The sequence below is a fragment of the Ctenopharyngodon idella genome, chromosome 10 (assembly GCF_019924925.1).
Source record: "Ctenopharyngodon idella isolate HZGC_01 chromosome 10, HZGC01, whole genome shotgun sequence".
Classification (NCBI taxonomy): domain Eukaryota; kingdom Metazoa; phylum Chordata; class Actinopteri; order Cypriniformes; family Xenocyprididae; genus Ctenopharyngodon; species Ctenopharyngodon idella.
The window spans coordinates 9,313,742-9,334,557 of NC_067229.1; the positions used below are offsets into that span (position 1 = coordinate 9,313,742).

Below are 20,816 nucleotides of genomic sequence, written 5' to 3' on the forward strand. Positions count from 1 at the left end.
TGATTAAGCGTGTTTTTTTTCTGATGTGAACAGCACAGGTTCAAATCCAAAATTGGGGCATCAATCAAGGGACTAAAAATACACCAAAGCACAAAGTGTCAAATGTGTAGTGTCTCCAACACTGATACAAAATTAATGATGCTTTATTACGGTTATACACATACACACAGTAAATAATCTGACTCTACAAGAAGCGAACACTTAATTACATTGCTGGTGTGGATGTTTAATGAGTGAACACCCAAGTGACCCCTCACCACACCCTGATTCCCCCTCATGGCTACCTAGCAGTTGTAATGACCTGTGTGGCACACGCACACACGCCAGAGCTTCCTCATCTTCCAGATTAAAATAACATGATTAAATATGGAAAAAGAACAGAGGTCTGAAGGCTCCTCTGGGACTTCATTAGGGCAAATTGCCAAAGAATGAAACATGAGTTAGCCAAGAGAGACTGTGAGCTGTTGGAATACCATGGGGAGTAGGGGCTGGAAGAAGGGGTCTTGACAATTGGAGCTTCCAGTAATATGTGTGAACCATGGCTCCGAAGTATCAAGAGACCCCCCCTGCTCACTGACACACACAATATCACAATTGACCACTGAAACCAACCAAGCTTGGCCGTGGCACAACAGCTAGCTTCAAAGAGATCAGTTTAAATCCGGAATCCCGTCAGTATTCAACTGTGCGCAAGGTGTAAGGCTGGTTGCGTGTTGTTGTTGTGTTCATTGAGTTCTGTGACATTGTGTTCGAAAGCAACCGCTCCAGATAAGACGTGACCTATCGAGTCAAGAAATAGTACAGCTTTAATTAACAGTTATTTAGTGCCATGCATTGTAACATATGCAAATTTGTTGTGCAGTTCTCTGAAAAGAACTAAAAGGCTTTAGTTGTGACAGATCTAATTTCGTCCAGGCAATTTAGAAGAAAGAAATGAATATTTATGGCGTTTCTCACCAACTGAAGTTTGGAAGATATCAAAGCTTTAAGACCCGTTCTGTTCGAGATCCTTTTTCTCAAGGTCCAATAAATGAATCATGCTGAGAGGTCATTGCACTGCAAAGAAACACTTTTCTTTGACTGCGAACAGACTGCCATCTAGTTTCTTAGAGGCAAACCCTTCCGTACCATGCAGAGATGGGTAAGAAAACCTAATGGCGCATTCCAATTAATTCAACAATGTCCACAGACAAGCCCAATTGGCTTGATTTATTCTTGACTTGAAAGTGAAGCCGTGCCGTCTTCTTTCAAAGACGAGGGCACAAAAAGGAGGTGGCAAAACCTAGATAAACATTAAAAGGTGGAATTCAAAAACACATTAACTCTTGATATTTTTCCCACAAAAGTTGTTTTGCTCACAACCGAGGGATTCATCATAGCACAGGCACAATCTTGCAAGAAAGTCAGTCGTGACCTCCTTTCTGTGACAATTAAAGAGAAAGTTCAGAATAACTGTATTGATGCAATTGAATCTCCAGTTGCTCCCACAATGCACTGTTGGAGTGCTGCGCCTAATAAAATATTTGGCGGTCTTATGAATAATTAATGACGAAATACCAAATAAAAAGAAAGCCAAATGGCCACAAAAGGCAAGGTATGCTTGATATTCCTTTGAATGAAGAAGTCATCCACAAGAACAAATGCTGGATTACAGTTTGTTTGGATGCGGGGCTGCATCCTGCCGAGACCTGTGAGCTACCGCTGCCGTTAGCGATAATGAGCGTGCTGGGGACGTGTTAAGTGGGGGTCTTCTCTATGGAGACCAACCATAGAGCAGATTATACAAAGGGATCTGGCTTTGGAAATACAATAGACCCCCCCAAAAAAACAATAATGCATTCTAAAGAATTCCAAAGAACACATGACACAGTCCTTTTATGAAGAAAGGTTTTTACATTAAAATGAACAAATATGCAATATCAGTTTTATATAAAATATATGCCAAAATGAAATGAAATTATCATGCAAATTACTAGTGATAGGCCGATATATCAAACTGATTATCGTTTGGTCGAAACTGAAACGTTAGCTCCTCATGTCAGATCCAAACTCTATTCTATTTGGGACCATTATCAGACCATTAACACCTGTTTCAACCACTTGAAGTCAATTTTGTTTTAAAAAATGAACACATGCATATTTCAACAAGACAGTTAGCAACAATATCTTTGATTTGCTCTAGTTATCAGTATCAACATAGGTCTTTGAAAAAACGATATTATATTGAGCATTAAAAATTACAGGAGAAAAAAATAAAATCATGCCATTTTCTTTGAAATCACATAGAAAATCATGACACTCAAGGCTGAGCTGATTCATTTATATTAAATCCTTGTACATTAAAAAGATGACGAGCCAAAAGCTGAAAGACTAACAAGATAACACAACTTAAGTAGCATGCTAGAAGACCTGATAGAAATAGATCTGCACATTTCTCTCGAGAGGAAAGAAAACAGAAGGATTTTGCCATCTTTGCTCAGCGAACTCCGGATTTGCCCAATCAGGTGACAGTCACATAACCCTCACTTCACAATCAAACCACATTCACACTCATCTCTAGGAGTACATTTGTACCATTTTGCCTTGCTGAGATATATTCCACAGATGAAGTATAAAGATATGCTTTGTAACACCTTTCCAGTGAACCCTGTCTATGTAAACAAGTTGACGAACATATTTCCTACATCTAGGGAGAAGCTGGGGTTCAAAAATATCCATGGCAACTTCTCCAAGAATAGACAAAGACCAAAAAAAAGGTCCCGTTCTTTGATAAGCACAACAAAGCTCACAGTGGAATCTGTGATTGGGGCAGACTGGAGACTAGAGGTGCGATTCCCCCTGACAAGGGTGACAGCGCCGCAGTCTGCACTGACTCCTGCTACCTGCGAGACTTCTCTCCCCTGGCCCTCTCCTTGTTTCCCAATTACCAAGCCTCGCTCTCCCCTCCTGTTGACAAACGCACGGCTCCGAGCGGGGCGCCGACACAGGTGTATCGCTAACAAGGAGGTGGCATTAAAAAAAGAAAAGGTAGAGGTAGGGCGCAGGGCGCCAAACACCACTAATCCACCTCCCACTGCAACACAATATCACAAAGAAGAGAACAGGAAGTGCCGGAGGAAGATAAAATGTCTATTAAAGGTGTGGTAAGAGAGATGCTTGAAGAAGGAATGAAAATAAGACGGCATTGCTGAGTAGAGCGTAAAAAAAGCGGAGACTGTGAGGCCGAAAGGAACCTCAGTGGCTAGCACCACAGGCCAAGATGGGATCGGGTCTTGTTAGCATACCACTGACAGCATGATGAGAAGGCGGCTGTCAAGACTCGGGGCCGGCCGAGGGGGTCTCGCAGATGAAACGCGCCAGGGCCTCCCAGTTGACTAGTTAGAGGGATCCTGATGCAGCACAATTATACTGGCATATGACAAGACTGCATGGGCGGCTGCCTCCCGAAGCCTGCGACATGGTTTTAAAACAGTGGTACTCCTTACCTCTGGTCACAAAACAGCAATAAGTCAACTGATGCATTGTTGTTAGATCATGATTTATTCCTTTGCTTTCCAATACAGGCATGTGTGCGGCCATGTTCTGCTAGACTGACACAGCAGGTTCACTAGGGGCCCGAGCGCTCAGGGTCCGCTGGCAGCATGCATAATGGATTCCCTCTCTTCCTCTTTCCCTCTCTTTCTTTATCCTGTTGGCTGGCTGGAGAAACGGTAGAGGTAGTCTGACCACACCCTGGACACTGCCATTTGCCCTCTCTGAACAATTCAGAAATTGGCCATATGTCTGCATTTGCGTCTATGAATTTTTGACAAAATTGGCCATGTTTGTCTTCCTATAGTTGCCTGGAACTCCCAAGGCTCTAGAGAAGAAGATGGATGGTTTCTGGATTTGAGATGATCAAAGTCTTCACTGAGGTGGAACCTTAATATCACTAGTCTTCGTAGTAACTCTTTTGGCATATTACTTTCATAAACTCAAGGTCGCTCATGCTCCCATTCTGCAAAACAGTAAATCAAGTTATGAGATAGTAAAAAAAAAAAAAAATTACCCAGGAGACTAATGATTTGCACATTCTAACCCCTCGTGTCAGTGAGCACACGGAATGAAGGCGGCAGCCCGGAGGAGTGAAATACTCCGTGGATAGGGTCATTCCGACAGCCTCCTCCGGAGCCAGAGGGTCCGAGGGGAGCCCCTCAGTTCCGGCACTGTCGGCGAGCGCACCGCAAATGCTCCAGGGGGGAATCGGAGCGAGATAGGGAGCGAATGACATCACTCGCCGCTTTTCCAACTGTCGTGAAAGTTTGGACCATCGTCCGCCCCCATGCGATAAGCGCCCACTCCCTTTTTCAGGCAAGAAGAGCCAGAAAGAAAATATGTGAAAGAGTCAGGGATCCAATAAGTGATAATTTAAAGCCCAGAGAAATACCCAAAATGCCAAAACAGTGAGAGCTGAATTAGTGTACAGTATTTTTCAAGATGTTTTAGATAACTGTGTGTATATTTTTCCCTAAGTTCAAATTAATGAGAAACAGGTCATCTACATAACTCTTTTATGTTGATGTGCATGAGGTAGTTGACAATGCCCAGCTATAGTGACCAGGAAGTGAAGTGCAATAAGCTCTATATGATAAGGACGATGATCCATCTTCCACCATGAGAAAGGCTTCAAGTGTTCAAGTGTTTTTTTTTGTTTTTTTTGGGGGGGGGGGGGGGATTCCATCACACATCGTGTTAATTGTAAACAAATATGATAAAACACATTTCGGTACATGCAATTGTACCCAAAAGACCCATTTAAAGACAACATATATTAATATTTTTAAGTAAGAAGAAAGCTGTCTTATGTGTAAATGAGAATGACAGCAGAAACTCACAGTGCTAAGCTTGCTTGAGGTAATGATGATGCGTCGCTCATGCAGCATGCTGGCGTAGAGGTGCAACATGTTGTTCACATCCACTGCTACAAAGTACTCAGTTAAATTTCTCTAAGAGGAAAAAAAAAATTCTGTTGATTAAGATGCATTTGAACACCACGTCACATTTAATGTATGAATGTAATTGCATTTTATATATTTAATTATTATTTTTTTAACTTTGTTTTTGTTGTTTTTTTCATGTTTTGCTTCATGTTTTGTTTTTCTCATAGTCCCTTGATTTAATATGTAGTGCAATGAAATTCATACTTTAAGTGTGGCTTAATTTTGGGGGCCTCTGTATTTGTAACTGTGTTAAAAATACTCACACTTTCAGGTATGGTGGGGAGTCCATTAATGTCGGGAGCTATGAAGTATGAATGCTGCAGAAAACAGACAAGAAAGGATGAAGAAAAGGTCACCATGATGCAACCATCCAGTATTTAGTGTTTATAGACCCTCTTACTTACTGTCTATTCCACAACCAATAAATAAACCGCGATTGGCCTGAACTGTGTCTAAGCTTGTTAACATCATACATACAGAAAACAGATAGGGATACATGAAGTCAACAAACGCTGATCCCCTGTGGACACTACCGGAGGAGGCTCCCCTGCATCGGAGAGAAAGTCTTTATTACGGTACAAAAGCCAACTGCTCTGTTCTGACAGTATCAGAGGGGTCTGCCAGGCGTACGTTTGAACAGGCGAGCAAGTTTAATGTCTGGATCAAAGAGGCTCCGAAGCAAAGATCCCACGCTGCCTGCTAACTTTAGCACTTTTGTTTGCCTGTGTGGCGCGCTCCGCTCTTTCCCAAGGCTGGGTCGCGATTCGTCGTGCGTAAAGAGCACCCATCTGTTGCTCAACACATAGGTTCAACTTTTGCTGCCTTCGCGTATGTTCCACAAACAAACGCAAGCACAACTAGCATCCTCTAATACTCAAAGATGTCAAATATTTATCTTGGATGCTGTGATCACATGACTCGAGCAATCAAACCAAGTGCTGTGCAATGTCAAAATTTATCTGTGCTCTATGTGCGTGTCCAGAGTACTTTTGCTATATTCGTACGAACATAAACAGTTTGAAGATATCAATAAAGCAGAGTGACCAAGATCTCTTCTTCATGTGCTGACATGTGTTTATTTTCCCATACCGAGCAGCTGACTGCCCTCCATGTCGTGGACTGCAGTTCCAGCTGGCGGTGGCCAACACTTTGCAGCCGTGTTTATAAAAATCACACATTATCAGAGCGCTTGTTATCACCGCTCTCTGCATGCTGCTCCCTGTAGTGTGATCAAAATCCCAGACCCTGCACCCAACACCACTCCCCAGCACACACACACACAAGACACATCTGATTGAAACATAACTGCCCACACAGTGCTGATTCAAACCTCTCCCGTCACCAACACCCCCTTTCCAAATTCGAAAAGCGAACAAAGTTTTCACTCTGTTAATAAATTTAACTTCAGAGAAGTTAAAGCGGAACATGACGGTGATTAGTAAAACCCACCACCTTCTGGGAGACGGTACGGGCAATTCCAAGAAACCCCTTCGGATGACCTGATGGGCTTTTAGATTGCACGCTAAGGTCAAATTCTTGATAACTGATGCTGAGTAATAGCTAGCTTAACAACTAATGATGTCAACTTAATTTGTTTATAGTGTGATATTATATATTTTGTGATACTGATATTTTTTAATTTATTTACATTTTCTGAAGCTTTATTCAGACACCTCAGAGCCAAAGTATTCAATGTGTGTGTATGTATGTATGTATGCATGTATATTTCAGAACATGATATTATGAAGTGTTACAGCTTGAAAAAATAAAACAGCATGATTACAATACTGTTGTGCAGATATTCACGGGTGCAGTGTTTTTTTATTCATATTTAAATAAAAAGATAAATGTAGGCTAATGGGCAGAGCATCAATGAGATTTCTTGAGCATAACAGTCTTTTGCTTTAAAAAATAATAAATAAATAAAAAAAAAAAACTTTTGATATTTGAAAAAAAAGAATACAGCAGCATGGAAGAGCATGAATCATTTAGCAAGTTTGATTGTTTTCCAGAAAAGAAAAAAAGAACTGACAACAAGACCCAGGATGGGTTTTTGCCATATTTAAAAAAAAAAAAAAAAAAAGAATAGAGCTGGATTATTTGGCAAAATTGGAATTCTTTCTCCCATGCGATTAGGGCAACGGCTCCAAATTTCAGAACTGCCCCGTCCTCTCTCTTTTCATCCCTCTCCCTTCAGCACACTCACTCTCCACTCACCGACTGTATGCTTCCTGGATCTTGCACTACTTGCCCATTGGCAAAATGTAAGTGGTTGCTCTTGCAAAAATGAAGGAAAAAATATAGATGGATTAGATGGAGAGATCAAACATATAGACATACACATAGACAGAGGAAAAAAAAAAAATAAAGTGTGCGGAAAATACTGACTGATAAAAATAGGATGCAGTCAGACAGACAGACAGACAGACAGATAGACAGACAGATAGACAGACAGATAGACAGACAGATAGATAGATAGTCTGTCATTGACTGGCAGCTGTTTAAGATGGTGTTAACCTATGCTTGCTGCTGGATTTGATGAGTTGCAAAAGTGGTCATTAGGTTTAACGCTGTCCAGCCGTCTCTTATCAGAGTGAGAGGCCGGCGGTCCCACTTCTGTTTCTAAACAAACCGTTATTCCTCCCTAGTACCTACCACACTCAGATTTACTGGCATATTCGGCTTTGGCACAGGGTGGTTGTGCAGCGTTTCCAACATGTCGTTCAAGTCATCTTCCTGTGAGGACAAAAAAAAAAAAGACAAATATGAAAAACAAACAAACGAGAAAAATGCACAACTAAAAGCACAAAAAAAAAAAACAAAAAAAAAAAAAAACAACGTAACTGCAGATTCTACGATTTAAAGCACTCAGCGTAAAGTATTCTTACAGCAGTCTACAGAAGAGAAATATATCCGACTGACACACATTTAACGAGCGATCCTGAGGTTAAGAGACGGTAAGCTAGGCTGCGGCAGACGCTTATTATTCTGGGGATGATTTATGGCAAACATTGGCTGTTCGTAATTAACCAAAGGTCCTTGCTCAGAGCGGGCGGCTTTAAGAAGCCATTGGAGAAAAGCTTTGCCACAAAACAGGCCTCAGGATTATAACGCTGAGCTTTTACGAGCTTTTATGACAAGAGTGCAATTTACCCTCTCAAACTTGCTGTAGAATAGCGATGCTGTTGCTGTTAAAACAAAGTCTGACATCGAATAGTTAGGCACATATTTAGATATGCCCTTTTCTTGTAAGCAAGTTCCCAGATTAGCTATGTGGCCAGAGCTTGCAGCATATATGGCCGTGTGTTTGTACATATGTGTGCGGGGGTGTGTGAGCTGCTGTCACGAGAGCCTGGATGCTCACACGCATGGTCAGTAACACAGCCTGAGGAAACACTTCATTTACCCTCGCCATAAACCTTCATCGCTCTTGTCCTTCCTCGTCAGTCAACGCCGCCTCACGCGGAACGGAACGCCAAAAGTCAACCCGATCATGCTTACTTGCTCAAAGAATTCATTTACGCGTACTAGAGTTTAGCTTTTGTTAGACAAGGAAAAAAAATTAGTAAAATGTTGATAAAAGACACTGTCAAAAAACAAATAAAAATCTAATTATTGTTAAAAAATATATATAATGGGCTTGATTCTTGAAACGTCAGCAAAAATAATCGTAGTCACATTCAATGCAAATGCAGTTTGTAAAACCACTGTGCACAACAAATGTATGTAAACTCCTCGTAAATCCATTCTTATATTAGTTTCCACATTGAATTAAATGCAACAGCTTACCTAAGAATAGTTATATATGAATGATTTAGACAAATTTGTGCTGCTCTTTTTTCATAAAGAAGACCCATTATGGAAACTGTTGCATTTAATGCAAATTTCTCTAAATTGTATGTAAAAACTATTTTCATGTGTAAATCTTTCATGAAACCATTCTTACATAAATTGCTGCATTAAGTGCAAATTTCTGTGCAAATAATTAATAAAAGTAAAAGTATATAAATTTTATATAAAAGTAAATTGCTGTCAAAATTGTACACAACTTATCTAAAATTTGTGTAAATCTTTCATGAAACCATTCTTACATAAATTGCTGTATTTAGTGCAAATTTCTGTACAAATCATTCATAAAAGTTTGTATATCGCATTTAATGCATAAATAGTACATAAACAATTTTTCACATAAAATTGTCATACACAATGAAAATTTGTGTAAATACTTCCTAAAACCATTCTTACCTAAATTACCACATTTAATGCAAATTTCTGTGAAAATTGTTCTCAAGTCATTTTTAAATAAATTGTTGCACTGATGAACAATATACTGTGTGTTGTATACTACTTAAAATATATTCTCTCTATTTTTTTTTTTTTTTTTTTTGTTTATGAGTTTGTATTATGTGTACTGGGTTTATTTGTATTAAGTAGTACTTATTTGTACAGCTAGCACCTTTTTTCCCCCCAAAAATAAAACTTTCTGAATTGCATCCATTCAAACTGCACACCATGATAGTCTCCCAATAGAAGTTGCGCTAAATACGAGAATCTTCTAAATGCCTTAAACGAAAAAAGCGAAAAAAAAGATTGTACTTTAATGTCACAAGCAGCATTTGGAATTTAGAGAATGAGGGGAAACTCTTTTCTTAGGGTTTAAAAAAGAAAAGAAAAAAAGGCATACTTTTGGTAATGCAATGGGTCGATGACACAGAGCATCTTACGGCTTAATTCCTGACCCCTGTGACTCCCAGTGTACTTAGCCTATGATTTGTTTGTGTAGAGGAGGCTTGGTCTTCTTCACTTCTCTTTCAGCGTCTCCGTTACACATAACTGAATGATAAGAGACTGATAGAGAAACTCTTCAGTTACATGCTGGCTCCACACAAACTCTGTTTTTCATTTGATGTTAGCTTAATATTTTCATCCCCTTTTCCTAATTTAAACTTTTCTTCATCTGCTACTGCTGTGAAACTTTCAGAAAAGAAAAAAAAAAAAAAAAAAAAAAAAAACGATTTGGCACAGTGTATTTCCTGACAATTTGTTTTCCCGTATATCATAAGGACTGACTTCCTGTTCGATGCTCGGTCTGTTAAATGTCAACAACACTGCAAAGCAAAGCGCAACCAACCAACTGTGCCTGTTTCGCTGAGATGGATTATAGATGACGTTTTTCTTTCTCCTTTGTCTTTGCACAGAAAAAAGAAAAAAAACACACTCAAGTTTTGCTTTGCAGTGGCACTTTTGGTTCACAAGCTGGATGGCAGGAATGTGGGTAATTTCGATGCTGTTCGTGACATTAGCAGTTTGCTCAATAGGGGGTCCGGCATGGCCCAATCAGACACATGAAAAAGCGACCTCACAGAGGAAACTTTTTTTTTTTTTTTTTTAACAATCACAAATGTTTACATTTCAGCATGAATAAACTTTCAGATACTGTTTGATCTGTTTACATACTGAAATTTTAACTCGTGTAACGAGAAACTGAAGATGTCTCTCAACTTACCTAAGGTTTTGATTAGTAGTCTGCAAGAGTATTTAGAAATTTGCATTAAAATTCACTTAAAATAAATTTTTATGTAAATATTTAATAAAACCATTATTATGTATTACAATTTTGCTAATTTTTTTTCCATGTGGAGAAAAGTTGAAGTCTTCCCTTACCTCACCTTATGTTTCGATAAGTTTCAAAAAGTTTGCAAGGGTAATTAAACTGCATTACATGTGATGATATGTGTAAAATTGTTCATTAAACCATTCTTAAATTATCACATTTATGTGAATTTCATAAAGTTGTATTTAAATTATGCTAATTTTTCTCATTTGAAGACAAGCTGAAGACTTTGGTGTATTAAAAAGTTTTTAAGCAAGTTTGTACTTAAAAATATGTATTAAATGCAAAAATTCATTTAACAACATTTTTATGAACAATGTTACATAAATTATCAGATTTAATGCAAAAATCTTTCATAAAAATATTCCTGAATATTGTAGTGCTCTTTTTTTATGTCCCTTAACTTACCTGGTGTTTTGATAAGTAGTCTGCAAAGGTATTTAGCAGCTTATAGTAAATCTCAAACCATGGAAGATAGCTGTCAAAAAAAAGACAGAAAAACATACATTAAACAAATATTACACAATATTTAACAAGAAAAAGTTAAACATTACTATAGCTAGAGTGCGAATTAAGGGGGGCGTTGTTTGGGGGCTCGATCCCCCCTGAAGGACATCAAAACAAGATGTTCGGAGGAGTGGTCAAAGAAAGTAGTATATCCATAATATGAAGCTTTACCTGTAAATATGAAATGCATTTATTGCATGGACAAAGAAAAGAATGTGTTTATTAATGCATATACACAGTTCAGTTGAATGATAACATCTGCCCTCTTTAATGCTGTTCATCTAAATGTACAAAGTAAGCAGGCACAAATATCCTCAACAACAACACTGAAATAGGAGCACACAGTTTGACGTTCAATCAATTGCACGTGAAAGTTGCGTTCATTACTATAATGGTAGGTATAGTAATGAACGCAATACACCCCACCCACCCATCCGCCCCCCAAAAAAAATTCAAAATGGTGTCTAATTTTCCTGAATCTGCACAAATATAGTCTCGCCGCATTCAGTGTAGACAGCATCACTGATTATAATGGGTTCTATTTGCTTTCGCATCACGCCGCTCGCGTCTGGTGTAGACACGGTGTTAGACTTCCTTTAGCGTTTTCAGCTAAAGTGAACCTTATTATCACATTCTTGGCCCACGCTGACACTTGCATTTTAGGCATTCCAGTCACGGAGCGGGCTAAATAAAAGTATTTGGTTTCTTCAACAAAAGCATGACTGGACCACTGTAGCCTGTAATAAACCAGGGATGGGATGGTTTACAAGCATGCTGCGCCCAGATGCACAACCTGAACCTCATTGTCGTACATTAAATCACTACATATGTCACTACTCTCCGTTTTTTTTCTCCTTCAAATTAATTTCCCAGCAGGAGTAAAAAAAATAATTCACACCTTATCAATGTGTATTAACTAATCACACAATGACTAGCCAAGAGTATCTGCAACATTGTGTGTGTTGCAGCCTGACAGAATCTTGGCAAAGTTGACAGGCCTTTAAAGATGGAACACGGCCAATGTGTTGTTTTGGCTTGAAGGTTGCAAGAACACACACACCATTTATTTCGTTATGCAATCTAGTGAAAAAATGCGGCCTGCTAGCGGGCTCTGACTTTTTCTTTCCCAGTATGTAGGCGTGATTACAACATGCATTTCGACTCGGTCTGAAATCTCACACTTAACTGAGAGCGATTACATCAGCTATTCTTTTCCAACGCAGAGCTTTGACTTTTGTTTGTCGCTACTGCTTGATTATTTTAATTGGCTACGATGAAGGTAAAGAAGAAGCTTGAATTAATGGATGGCTGGGAATGCGGTAATTTTTGAAGAAGAAAAAGCAAAAAAGGCTTCATATCGTCTGATCTCAGTTGATCCACAGAGCACGCAGTGTCTTGATTGGAGATTTTTTTCCCTTTTTATCCTTCCATGGGTCAGTGAGCTCTCCAGCAGACTGGAATTAACAGACAACAAAAAACACAACTAAGTGTATCTAATGCAAATTTTCATATTGCCGAACGCGTAGAAAGAGGCCAGTGGCACGCCATTCCCAGGGACGTGCGCTCAAGCATGAGAGTTTCAAGTCTGGGTGACCATTAACCTAAAACAATCATCTCTTAACATGCCAGTATTTTGACGTGCACGACGATGTTCGCAAACCAGGTCACACTATTCTAAATTAAATGCCTCTATGCAAATTGCAGATGGGTGAGAAAAATGATCCATGGCCTGGATTGAGGAGTGTTTTGGTTAGCATGACGTGTTGTTTGAAATATCGTAATTGACCGACACCTTGCTCAAGCTGCATTACACAACAAAGAAAAATCATTATCTATCTCTCTCTTGCTCACTCTTTGTTTAAAATGCGAGGCTCCTGGATGCTAATCCTTCATTTTTCACATGTGAAGGGGATTTAAACGGGAGCCTCTCCTTGTCAGAAAGGCACGGCAGGCCTTGGAGAGCACAAACACTCATTATACTCTTAAATGAGAGCATGTAAATCTTTTGTATTAAAGTCAAATAAATCACTGCTCTATAAGCAGCAGACGTGCGTTTATGAAGATATCCAGGGAGGAATACCTTTCACAAAATCCTGGATTCATTTTTTATTTTAAGTCATAAAGCAGAAGCACACAATTTTTCTTTTTGTTTTAACTTTTTTTTTTTTTTTTTTAAATAGGCTGAGGGGAGCACGGCACCCCAGCCCAATCTCTTCACAGCTAGTAAGTAAAAATGTGTTTGTATTCGGCAAATCCTCTGATAGTGGAACATTCATCATGCTGAACTGTGCTGAGACGAGCCAATCTCAACGGCCCTTTTAGGTTCTCTAGCGCCGTGTGTACTTGGAGAGTAAACCAACTTATCTGTGGCTTACTGGCAATCCCTAACAAACTCGAGCTCCTTGCTTCCACAGCCAGAAGCATCAGATAAGATTGAGCAAATGGTTTGATAGCTGGAAAAAAAAAAAAAAAAAAAAAAAAGACAGAAACTGACCACCAATGAATGAGAGAATGTGTAGGTCATGACATGATTAGAAAAGATGTATTTGTATTTTCAAGTGTGAGCTACTTAAGTACTTCTACTGAGCTGTCTTGACAAAACTTATTTTTAGTCCCCCCAAAAAAGGGGGATTTAAAACCTGAAAATAAAAAGTTTTATTATAAAAAAAAAAACAAAAAAAATTATAGTATAAAAATACTAATAAAATTAATAAAATATTAAATATTCGGTACTATTTCTAGGTCATTAATTGAATGAGAAAAGTGCTGCTGTAATTAAAGATAAAAAAGGGGAAATCAAATTGTTATTTTTTCAACTTCTCAAAAACAAATTGCTATGTTAATTCCATAATTTTTTAATAACCATACTTTTTTTTTTTACTCATTTAGAACAATCTCACTAGTGGTCTCAGACTTTATAATCCCACTATAAATCACTCTAAATTCATATTATGCATTTATGAAGTTTTACACTGCATGCATGGCCTTTGGTTTGTCTTGTACGCCTGTACGATCTAATCGGCCCTTAAATCAACATGCGTCCTAAATCATCGGAGGTATTTAGGAGCTTTAAAATCAAGTCAGCTCGCACCTTGTCTCCTTCCCAAGATGAGATATGATTACACCCGACTTTTCCTGAGTTTTATGTTCAGCTAAGGAAAAGAAATATCGCTAAATGACCACTAACTGAAGAAAACTTCTGCTGTCTGAGGAAGACGCCAAGTCGGGTCCCAGCCATCAAATAAAACCGGTGAGAGAGAGAGAGAGAGAGAGAGAGAGAGAGAGAGAGAGAGAGAGAGAGAGAGGGGGTCTATTTCATCTGGGGTCTCGCAGATGTCCGAAGGCTATGTCCGAGGGCCGAATGGGTGGAGAGGGTGGGGTAAAACGGAACGCTTGTGTTTTTGAAGTGGTTTGGCCTTAAGGAACCCTGGCCTATTTGGCCTGGGCTAAACCTGCAAAGCTACAAAGGGCTGTCCACATAAAACTGTCCCTCTCATTAGGCAACTTCCTCGTGTAAGCTTAGGTGACAATTTTATGGTCCCAGCACTTCAACAATCACAAGGACACAAACTGTTTTAATTACTTTTCTTTTATATTCTGGTGGAGAGTGTAAATGTGTGTGAATAAGAAAAAGTGTCACCTTACAAAAATCTAAAATAATATATTTTATACAATTATGTATAAATCAGCTTAATTAAAAGTTCAACATTATATAAATATATATGTGCGTGTGTGCGTATAAGACTACTGTGTTTCTATCTATCTCTCTCTCTCTCTATATATATATATATATATATACACATATATACACACACACACACATATATATATATATATATATATATATATATATAAAATATTTGAAATTATCTAAATTAAATCTAAATAAAGGGGGGTAGAAAAACAAAACTTTTGGACTTTTGTTACATTTCACCATGTTCTTTCCAAATAGATGCCATAAACAAAAGAAGGGTCTTACTGGAGTTAAAAAAAAAAAAAAGGAACAAAACTTTCAAAAGCATTTCTTATTATGAATGAAGGAAGCCATGCAAACTACTCAGAATGCATAATGAATTTTATACATCATATGTCAAATGAATTAGCATGTAAAACTCAGTGAAAGGGACAGGGGAGACTCTTGCTAATTGGCAGCAGGGCTTCATGCATAATTATTGGTGAACCGTCTCCGGCATGCCTCTGTGCCTGAATAACGAGGGGAGAGAAAGAGAAAAAAAAAAAAAAAAAACACACACACACACACACACACACACACACACACACACACAAAACAAAGGCCATCCTGACTGGGATGGGAGGAGGAGAGATCTCGACAGCAGCTCATCATGACGATGATAAACCTGCGATTGTCCATCAATACCGTGTAGACGGAGGGGAAAAAAAAAAAAAGTGATATATCCCAGTTGAGCTGCTCTGAATTACTAAATGACTTTGTATTATTAAATACACTGGTTTAGCGTTTATGTAACCGTAACAGTCTTCTATCTGCCGCTTTCCATTCTCAATGGAACGGTTCAGACTGAAAATATGAAAGCATCTGCCATCATATGATCTAAAAAACAAACAAAAGGAGTATTTTTATCAGTGTTTATTATTATTTCATGAAAGTGAAGCATTGCTTGTTTTAATCCCTTTATTTCAGAATCTGGAATTCATTTGGAATTTGTTTCCCGTAAACATGAAAAAGGACAAATGACATTTCTCAAGAAATGTATCTTAATGAATCAATCCATCAAACTATAAATCTATATTAACAATAAAAAAATAAAAAAACTGACTGCAAATGGTCAAAATTCAAATAACTAATTATGTACTTCAAAAGTTTAAAAAGTGCATAAATAAACAGACAAACAAAAAAACATTCCGTTCTGATATTAGTAATGACAATCTCTTACCTGAGCAAACAGATGCAGACCCTGCAGCCGGACGTCAGCCGACAGAAACCAAACCTCTGCTTGCTGTCAATGTCTGTGAGCACAAACGTGAAGTTCTGGCCCACCTGAGTCTGGGACACTCTGCAGCCCACCACAAAGAGAGGAAAAAACAAGTTTAAAATTATTTTATCAAAGTGTACGCTTCAATGATATTTGGATTTGGATTTGCCTGATTATTAGCCAGTGACTGTAACTTTTCACATTATCATCATCATCATCATCACAAAAGAGCAAAATTCAAAAAATTAAAATTGCAAAAAAATAAAATAACTCACATTAACAAAAACTTTATACATGCATTCACTTATTTCATATAGGCAGCAGAACGACTGTATTACATTTAAGGTTGTAAGAACTAAACTAAGGGTGACAGTGTAGTTTATCTCCACTAGATGGCAGCAAGAAAGCTTCAGCTGGAAGGAAGCGAACTTCTCACACAGCACATAAACTAAACAACAGCTCTTTCCATTTTTCATTTCCAAGAGCAAACAAGCCAACACACACACACACTGCTGTTCATTCAGGAGACGTGTCTAACATCATGCCAGTTAGGACAGACATGCAAACACACATTGTCTCCTGGGGGGTGGAGATCTTAATTTCAATAAAGGTGTTTTATTTCTAAGTGAAGGGTCTGATATTAGAGACCAGTACTACTGGAACCAAAGGAGGTGTGCGGCTCCACCCTGTGAGTCATTTACGACAGCCTCTTAAGCATGTGTGAATGAGTGTTGTATAAACAAACATCCTCATTTTTCCCAATTCACACATCGATTGACTTCTTTTCTGGAAGCATGAAGGATGTCCTACCTTTCCACATCAAATGGGAAGCAGAACTTAGGCACTGTCTGCAGGACCTCCTGGAAAGAAACATAAGAGACATTATGGTCTAATCAAATCATGTCAGTGTTCACTAACCAATGTTAGTTAGCTAAAATTAATTCAAGGATAAGCCTTAATTAATGACTTAATGATAATGACATGACATGATATGATAAAGAGGATTATGTGGCAAACAGAGAACTTGCCAGGGTGTTGTTATGAGGTTGCTAATTTGTTCTGATTGTTTTAGTGCAATGTTAAATGGCAAATGGAGCCCAATTTCACATTTCTATGATATTCTGGTCCCCAGATAGGGCTCTAATGTATGTCTAAAGGATTTTTCACCAGTTTTTCGTCTGCCAGACGAAAATCGTAAGTGCAATTTATTAGAAAAGTAAAAAGACATTTTCCTCAACAAAATGCATGGTTTGCAGTGCACACTGTGTTAATCAAATGAAACCGTTTCATTTGAAATAAATATTCATTAAGCAGAACAGTAGCTGGCAAACAAACAAGCAAACAAATGTATTTACGTATTAAGTGCATTGCTAAATGGTTGCTATGGTGTTCTGGTTGGTTGCTTGGTGGCTGCATATTGTCTCAAGTCAAAAGAGCCCAATTCCACATTTCTGTGATATTCTGATATCCTAGATATGGTGCAAATTTTTTGTCTGCCAGACGAAAATCATAAGTTCAACTGATTAGAAAAGTGAAAGCACATCACTTTTCTCAAACACCATGGTTGTTGTAAATCAGTGTAAATCAGTTTCAAATAACTATTCATTAAGCAGACCAGTAGCTGGCAAACAAATGAGCAAATGAATGGATTTAAAGGGAAACGACACCAAGCTGACGTAAAGGGGAGGGCGATCAGAGGCTAAAATAATTAGCGGCCATTAGCTCATTGATCGTTTCGCTTGAGGTGTGGGGACGACGGAGGTGACGGCAGATTGTTGGAACAATGGCTGAGCAGCACTAGGGGTTCAGAGGAGGTGCGGGAGGGATGGGAGGGGGGCGAAAGTAGGCCCAGCCTTTGGGGTTTTACCTTCCCGCACAGCCCCAGAGGGAGAGTCCTAGCACCAGCAGCATATGGATTACCATAGCCATATGGGTTAGCCACGTCTGGCCAGTCCTGCACTGTAGACTAGCCATGGGGAACTGCCAGTGATCCCCTGCTCAAAGTATAACAAGCTGCGACCATTCAGATGAATGGTGCGGATGTGTTTGGAGGCAGCTGGGTAGTTCAAATGCGGCTTCCATACCCGTACCTGCACTTTAAGACAAAATTAATCATTCAACGTGCATGTATGCGTGCCAGCCTGCGAGGGTGTCTGTTTTTATTTGCGTATATATGCATGTGTGGCGCGGATGATGACTGGTTGCTGTTCTCGGTGGGAGGCGGTGGTGCTGATGGGGGAAGACAGAGTGAGAGAGTTAGTATGTGATACAGAGAGCGGCGAGGAGATTGAAGGCTCTGGCAGGCGAGAGAGGAACGTTGGCAGCGGCAGAAACATCCTCGCCGTGTCGTGGCGCGGCGGATGACTGTACGGCAGTAAAGCTGTCACGCGAACGCAAGCCTGATGCTGCCGTATGTGACTGCTACTATCATTAACTCCTATAGGCGCTTCCCCCGAGTGTTTATGCCAAGCTGCGGCACACATTTGCAGAAGCGTATGCAAACGGATGCTACACAAATAAAATTGTCTCCTTCGCAGATGCAGAAGTTGTCGCAGGTCCCACACTGGCCTGCATGACACCAGTCAAAGCTCGTCCCTGCTGTCAATCTGAGTTGGCTTGACAGGAACTAGCAATGAAATTCACACTGGATATTACATTCGGACTAGACGAAAGACAATATTTGTAATGACATGCAGCTGAAAGAATGCATTCATAATGCCATGTAGAAATAAACAAACACAAGAAAAGAATTAAATAAACACAAGGAAAGACTTGATTAAGACCACAGAAACTCCAAAGCCTGTGCCTATTTAATTCCTTTCCTTAAACGTCAACATTAAATGGCATTTGCAACTATTTTTCCTTCCTATTTGTGACTATTTCTGAGTGCAACAAGAAAAAACATAGGAAGTACTTGACTTTATATCCATTGGGATCATGAAAAGTCTCGATATAATAGATGTTCAGAAGAAAACATAATATTAGATATTCTGAAGAATTTTTTTGTCCATACAATGAAAGTCAATGGGCTAAAAAAAGAAAATAAAAAAATCATCTTTTATGTTCTGCATAAGAAAATGAAGGTGAGTAAAATGGACAAAATGTTTTTCAGTAGAACTGTCTCTTTAAATGAAAGGTTGGTGATGTCAGCCAAAAGGTGGAACAAGTTGAAACATTAACATGAAACATTACAAAGACATTTATTTGAATTAAAAGTAGCAGAACCATCTATTAAAGTAAATTTTGATTTTTAATGTTTACTTCAAGTGATTTTTAAACCCATTCATATCCATTAAACCTGAGCCGCCTGCCTTCCGGCATTCAAGTGAAATATTCTCACGATTCTCCTCAAGGTTTTAGTAGATCTAACTCTCTGTACGCATGTGCATTACACACCTTTTTCTCTAAGCGTTTTATTACTATTCATCCAGGTGATCGGGGGACTATACCAAAGCGTGCTCTGGGAGGAGAGTCAGATCATGTGAAGAGGTGTAACGCGAGTTGCTATCGTTCCTGTTGTTTGGTTGTACTGTTTTCCCCTTTCTCTACCTCCCTCCCAACCATTTTCCCAAGACAAAAGAATATAAAACAGCTAATGCATTTACAACTCACTGGAGGAGGCAGGGTGAACTCTGCAGGCTGCATTATTTATTTACTGTTGAGACAGGGATATCACTCAATGAGACAGCAGTCTCCATTCCCCCCTGGTCCCACTGCGGAGGCCTGCAATCACAGATTCTCCTCTATCACTATCTCTCTCTCCTCCACCAGCAGCATTTATTACCGCCCCACGCTATCGGGAGACACTACCGCTCCCTCCCTGAACTCCCTGCAGAGGAAGGGAGCTTCTCCTGGGCTGGATGGGAGCAGAAGATCCAGCACTGGCATCAGCAGCAGCAGATATCAGGGGATGTGCTGCTTCACTCGGCTTCTGACATTCATGCTGCAGGCCAAACTGATCGATTCCGATGGTATGGGTGCACGATCAGAGCCAGAAATAGCGGAACCACAACAGAGACCAGTGTCAAGTGTTAGTGTCAAGTAGTTAAGGATAGGGGAACATTTGACTATAAGGTTGCTTTCAAAGGAGCAATTACGACGAATGTGCAAGACTGATGAGTTAAAAAAAAAAAAAACTTTCCAATTTATTTCTAAATATGAAATTGGCCCGGATTGAGTTTAAAAAGCCAGATTTGTTATGATTTTTGTGTACCACACTGTCATTCAAAAACCTCATTCAAAAAAAAAAAAAAAAAAAAAAAAGTCATTTACGTAACTTAAAGGGTTAATTCACCAAAAAATGAAATGTCTGTCATTAATTACTCACCCTCATGTCGTTCAAGACCTTCGTTTATCTTCGGAACACAAATTAAGATATTTTTGATGAAATCCGAGAGGTATCCGACTCCTCCATAGACAGCAATTTAACCAATTTAAGCGCTTACATGTTCTACGTCAGAACACTGAGTCATAATTGGCCGGCTCCTGCATGCGTCGTGCTGCTCACGTGAACAGCATTGGCCAATACTGAGTCGCCGTTCTGACGTAGAACCTAGATTTTTGTTTTGTTTTTGCCCACAAAAAGTATTCTTGTCGCTTCATAACATTAAGGTTGAACCACTGCAGTCACGTTGACTTTAACAATATCACTCTTTACTACACTTTCTTGACCTTGAAAGTGGTGGTTAAATTGCTGTCATTGAGGAGTCTGATACCTCTCAGATTTCATCAAAAATATCTTAATTTGTGTTCCGAAGATGAACG

At 39.1% G+C, this 20,816-nt stretch overlaps 1 protein-coding gene across 5 annotated transcripts in view; it reads right to left on the reverse strand.

The window, feature by feature from the left end:
* Positions 1-20,816, reverse strand: part of dennd1b (DENN/MADD domain containing 1B) — a 104,152-nt gene that overhangs the window by 43,325 nt on the left and 40,011 nt on the right. For 3 of the 5 annotated variants that reach the window (XM_051908985.1, XM_051908989.1, XM_051908986.1), the window contains 7 exons: positions 16,863-16,912; positions 16,014-16,133; positions 11,002-11,071; positions 7,635-7,715; positions 7,197-7,256; positions 5,243-5,296; positions 4,875-4,985 (listed from right to left, as the gene is read on the reverse strand). In XM_051908985.1, the coding sequence (XP_051764945.1) occupies positions 4,875-4,985; positions 5,243-5,296; positions 7,197-7,256; positions 7,635-7,715; positions 11,002-11,071; positions 16,014-16,133; positions 16,863-16,912 (546 nt within the window). The remainder of the gene's footprint in view (positions 1-4,874; positions 4,986-5,242; positions 5,297-7,196; positions 7,257-7,634; positions 7,716-11,001; positions 11,072-16,013; positions 16,134-16,862; positions 16,913-20,816) is intronic. The other 2 variants (XM_051908987.1, XM_051908988.1) reach the window with 1 other exon arrangement.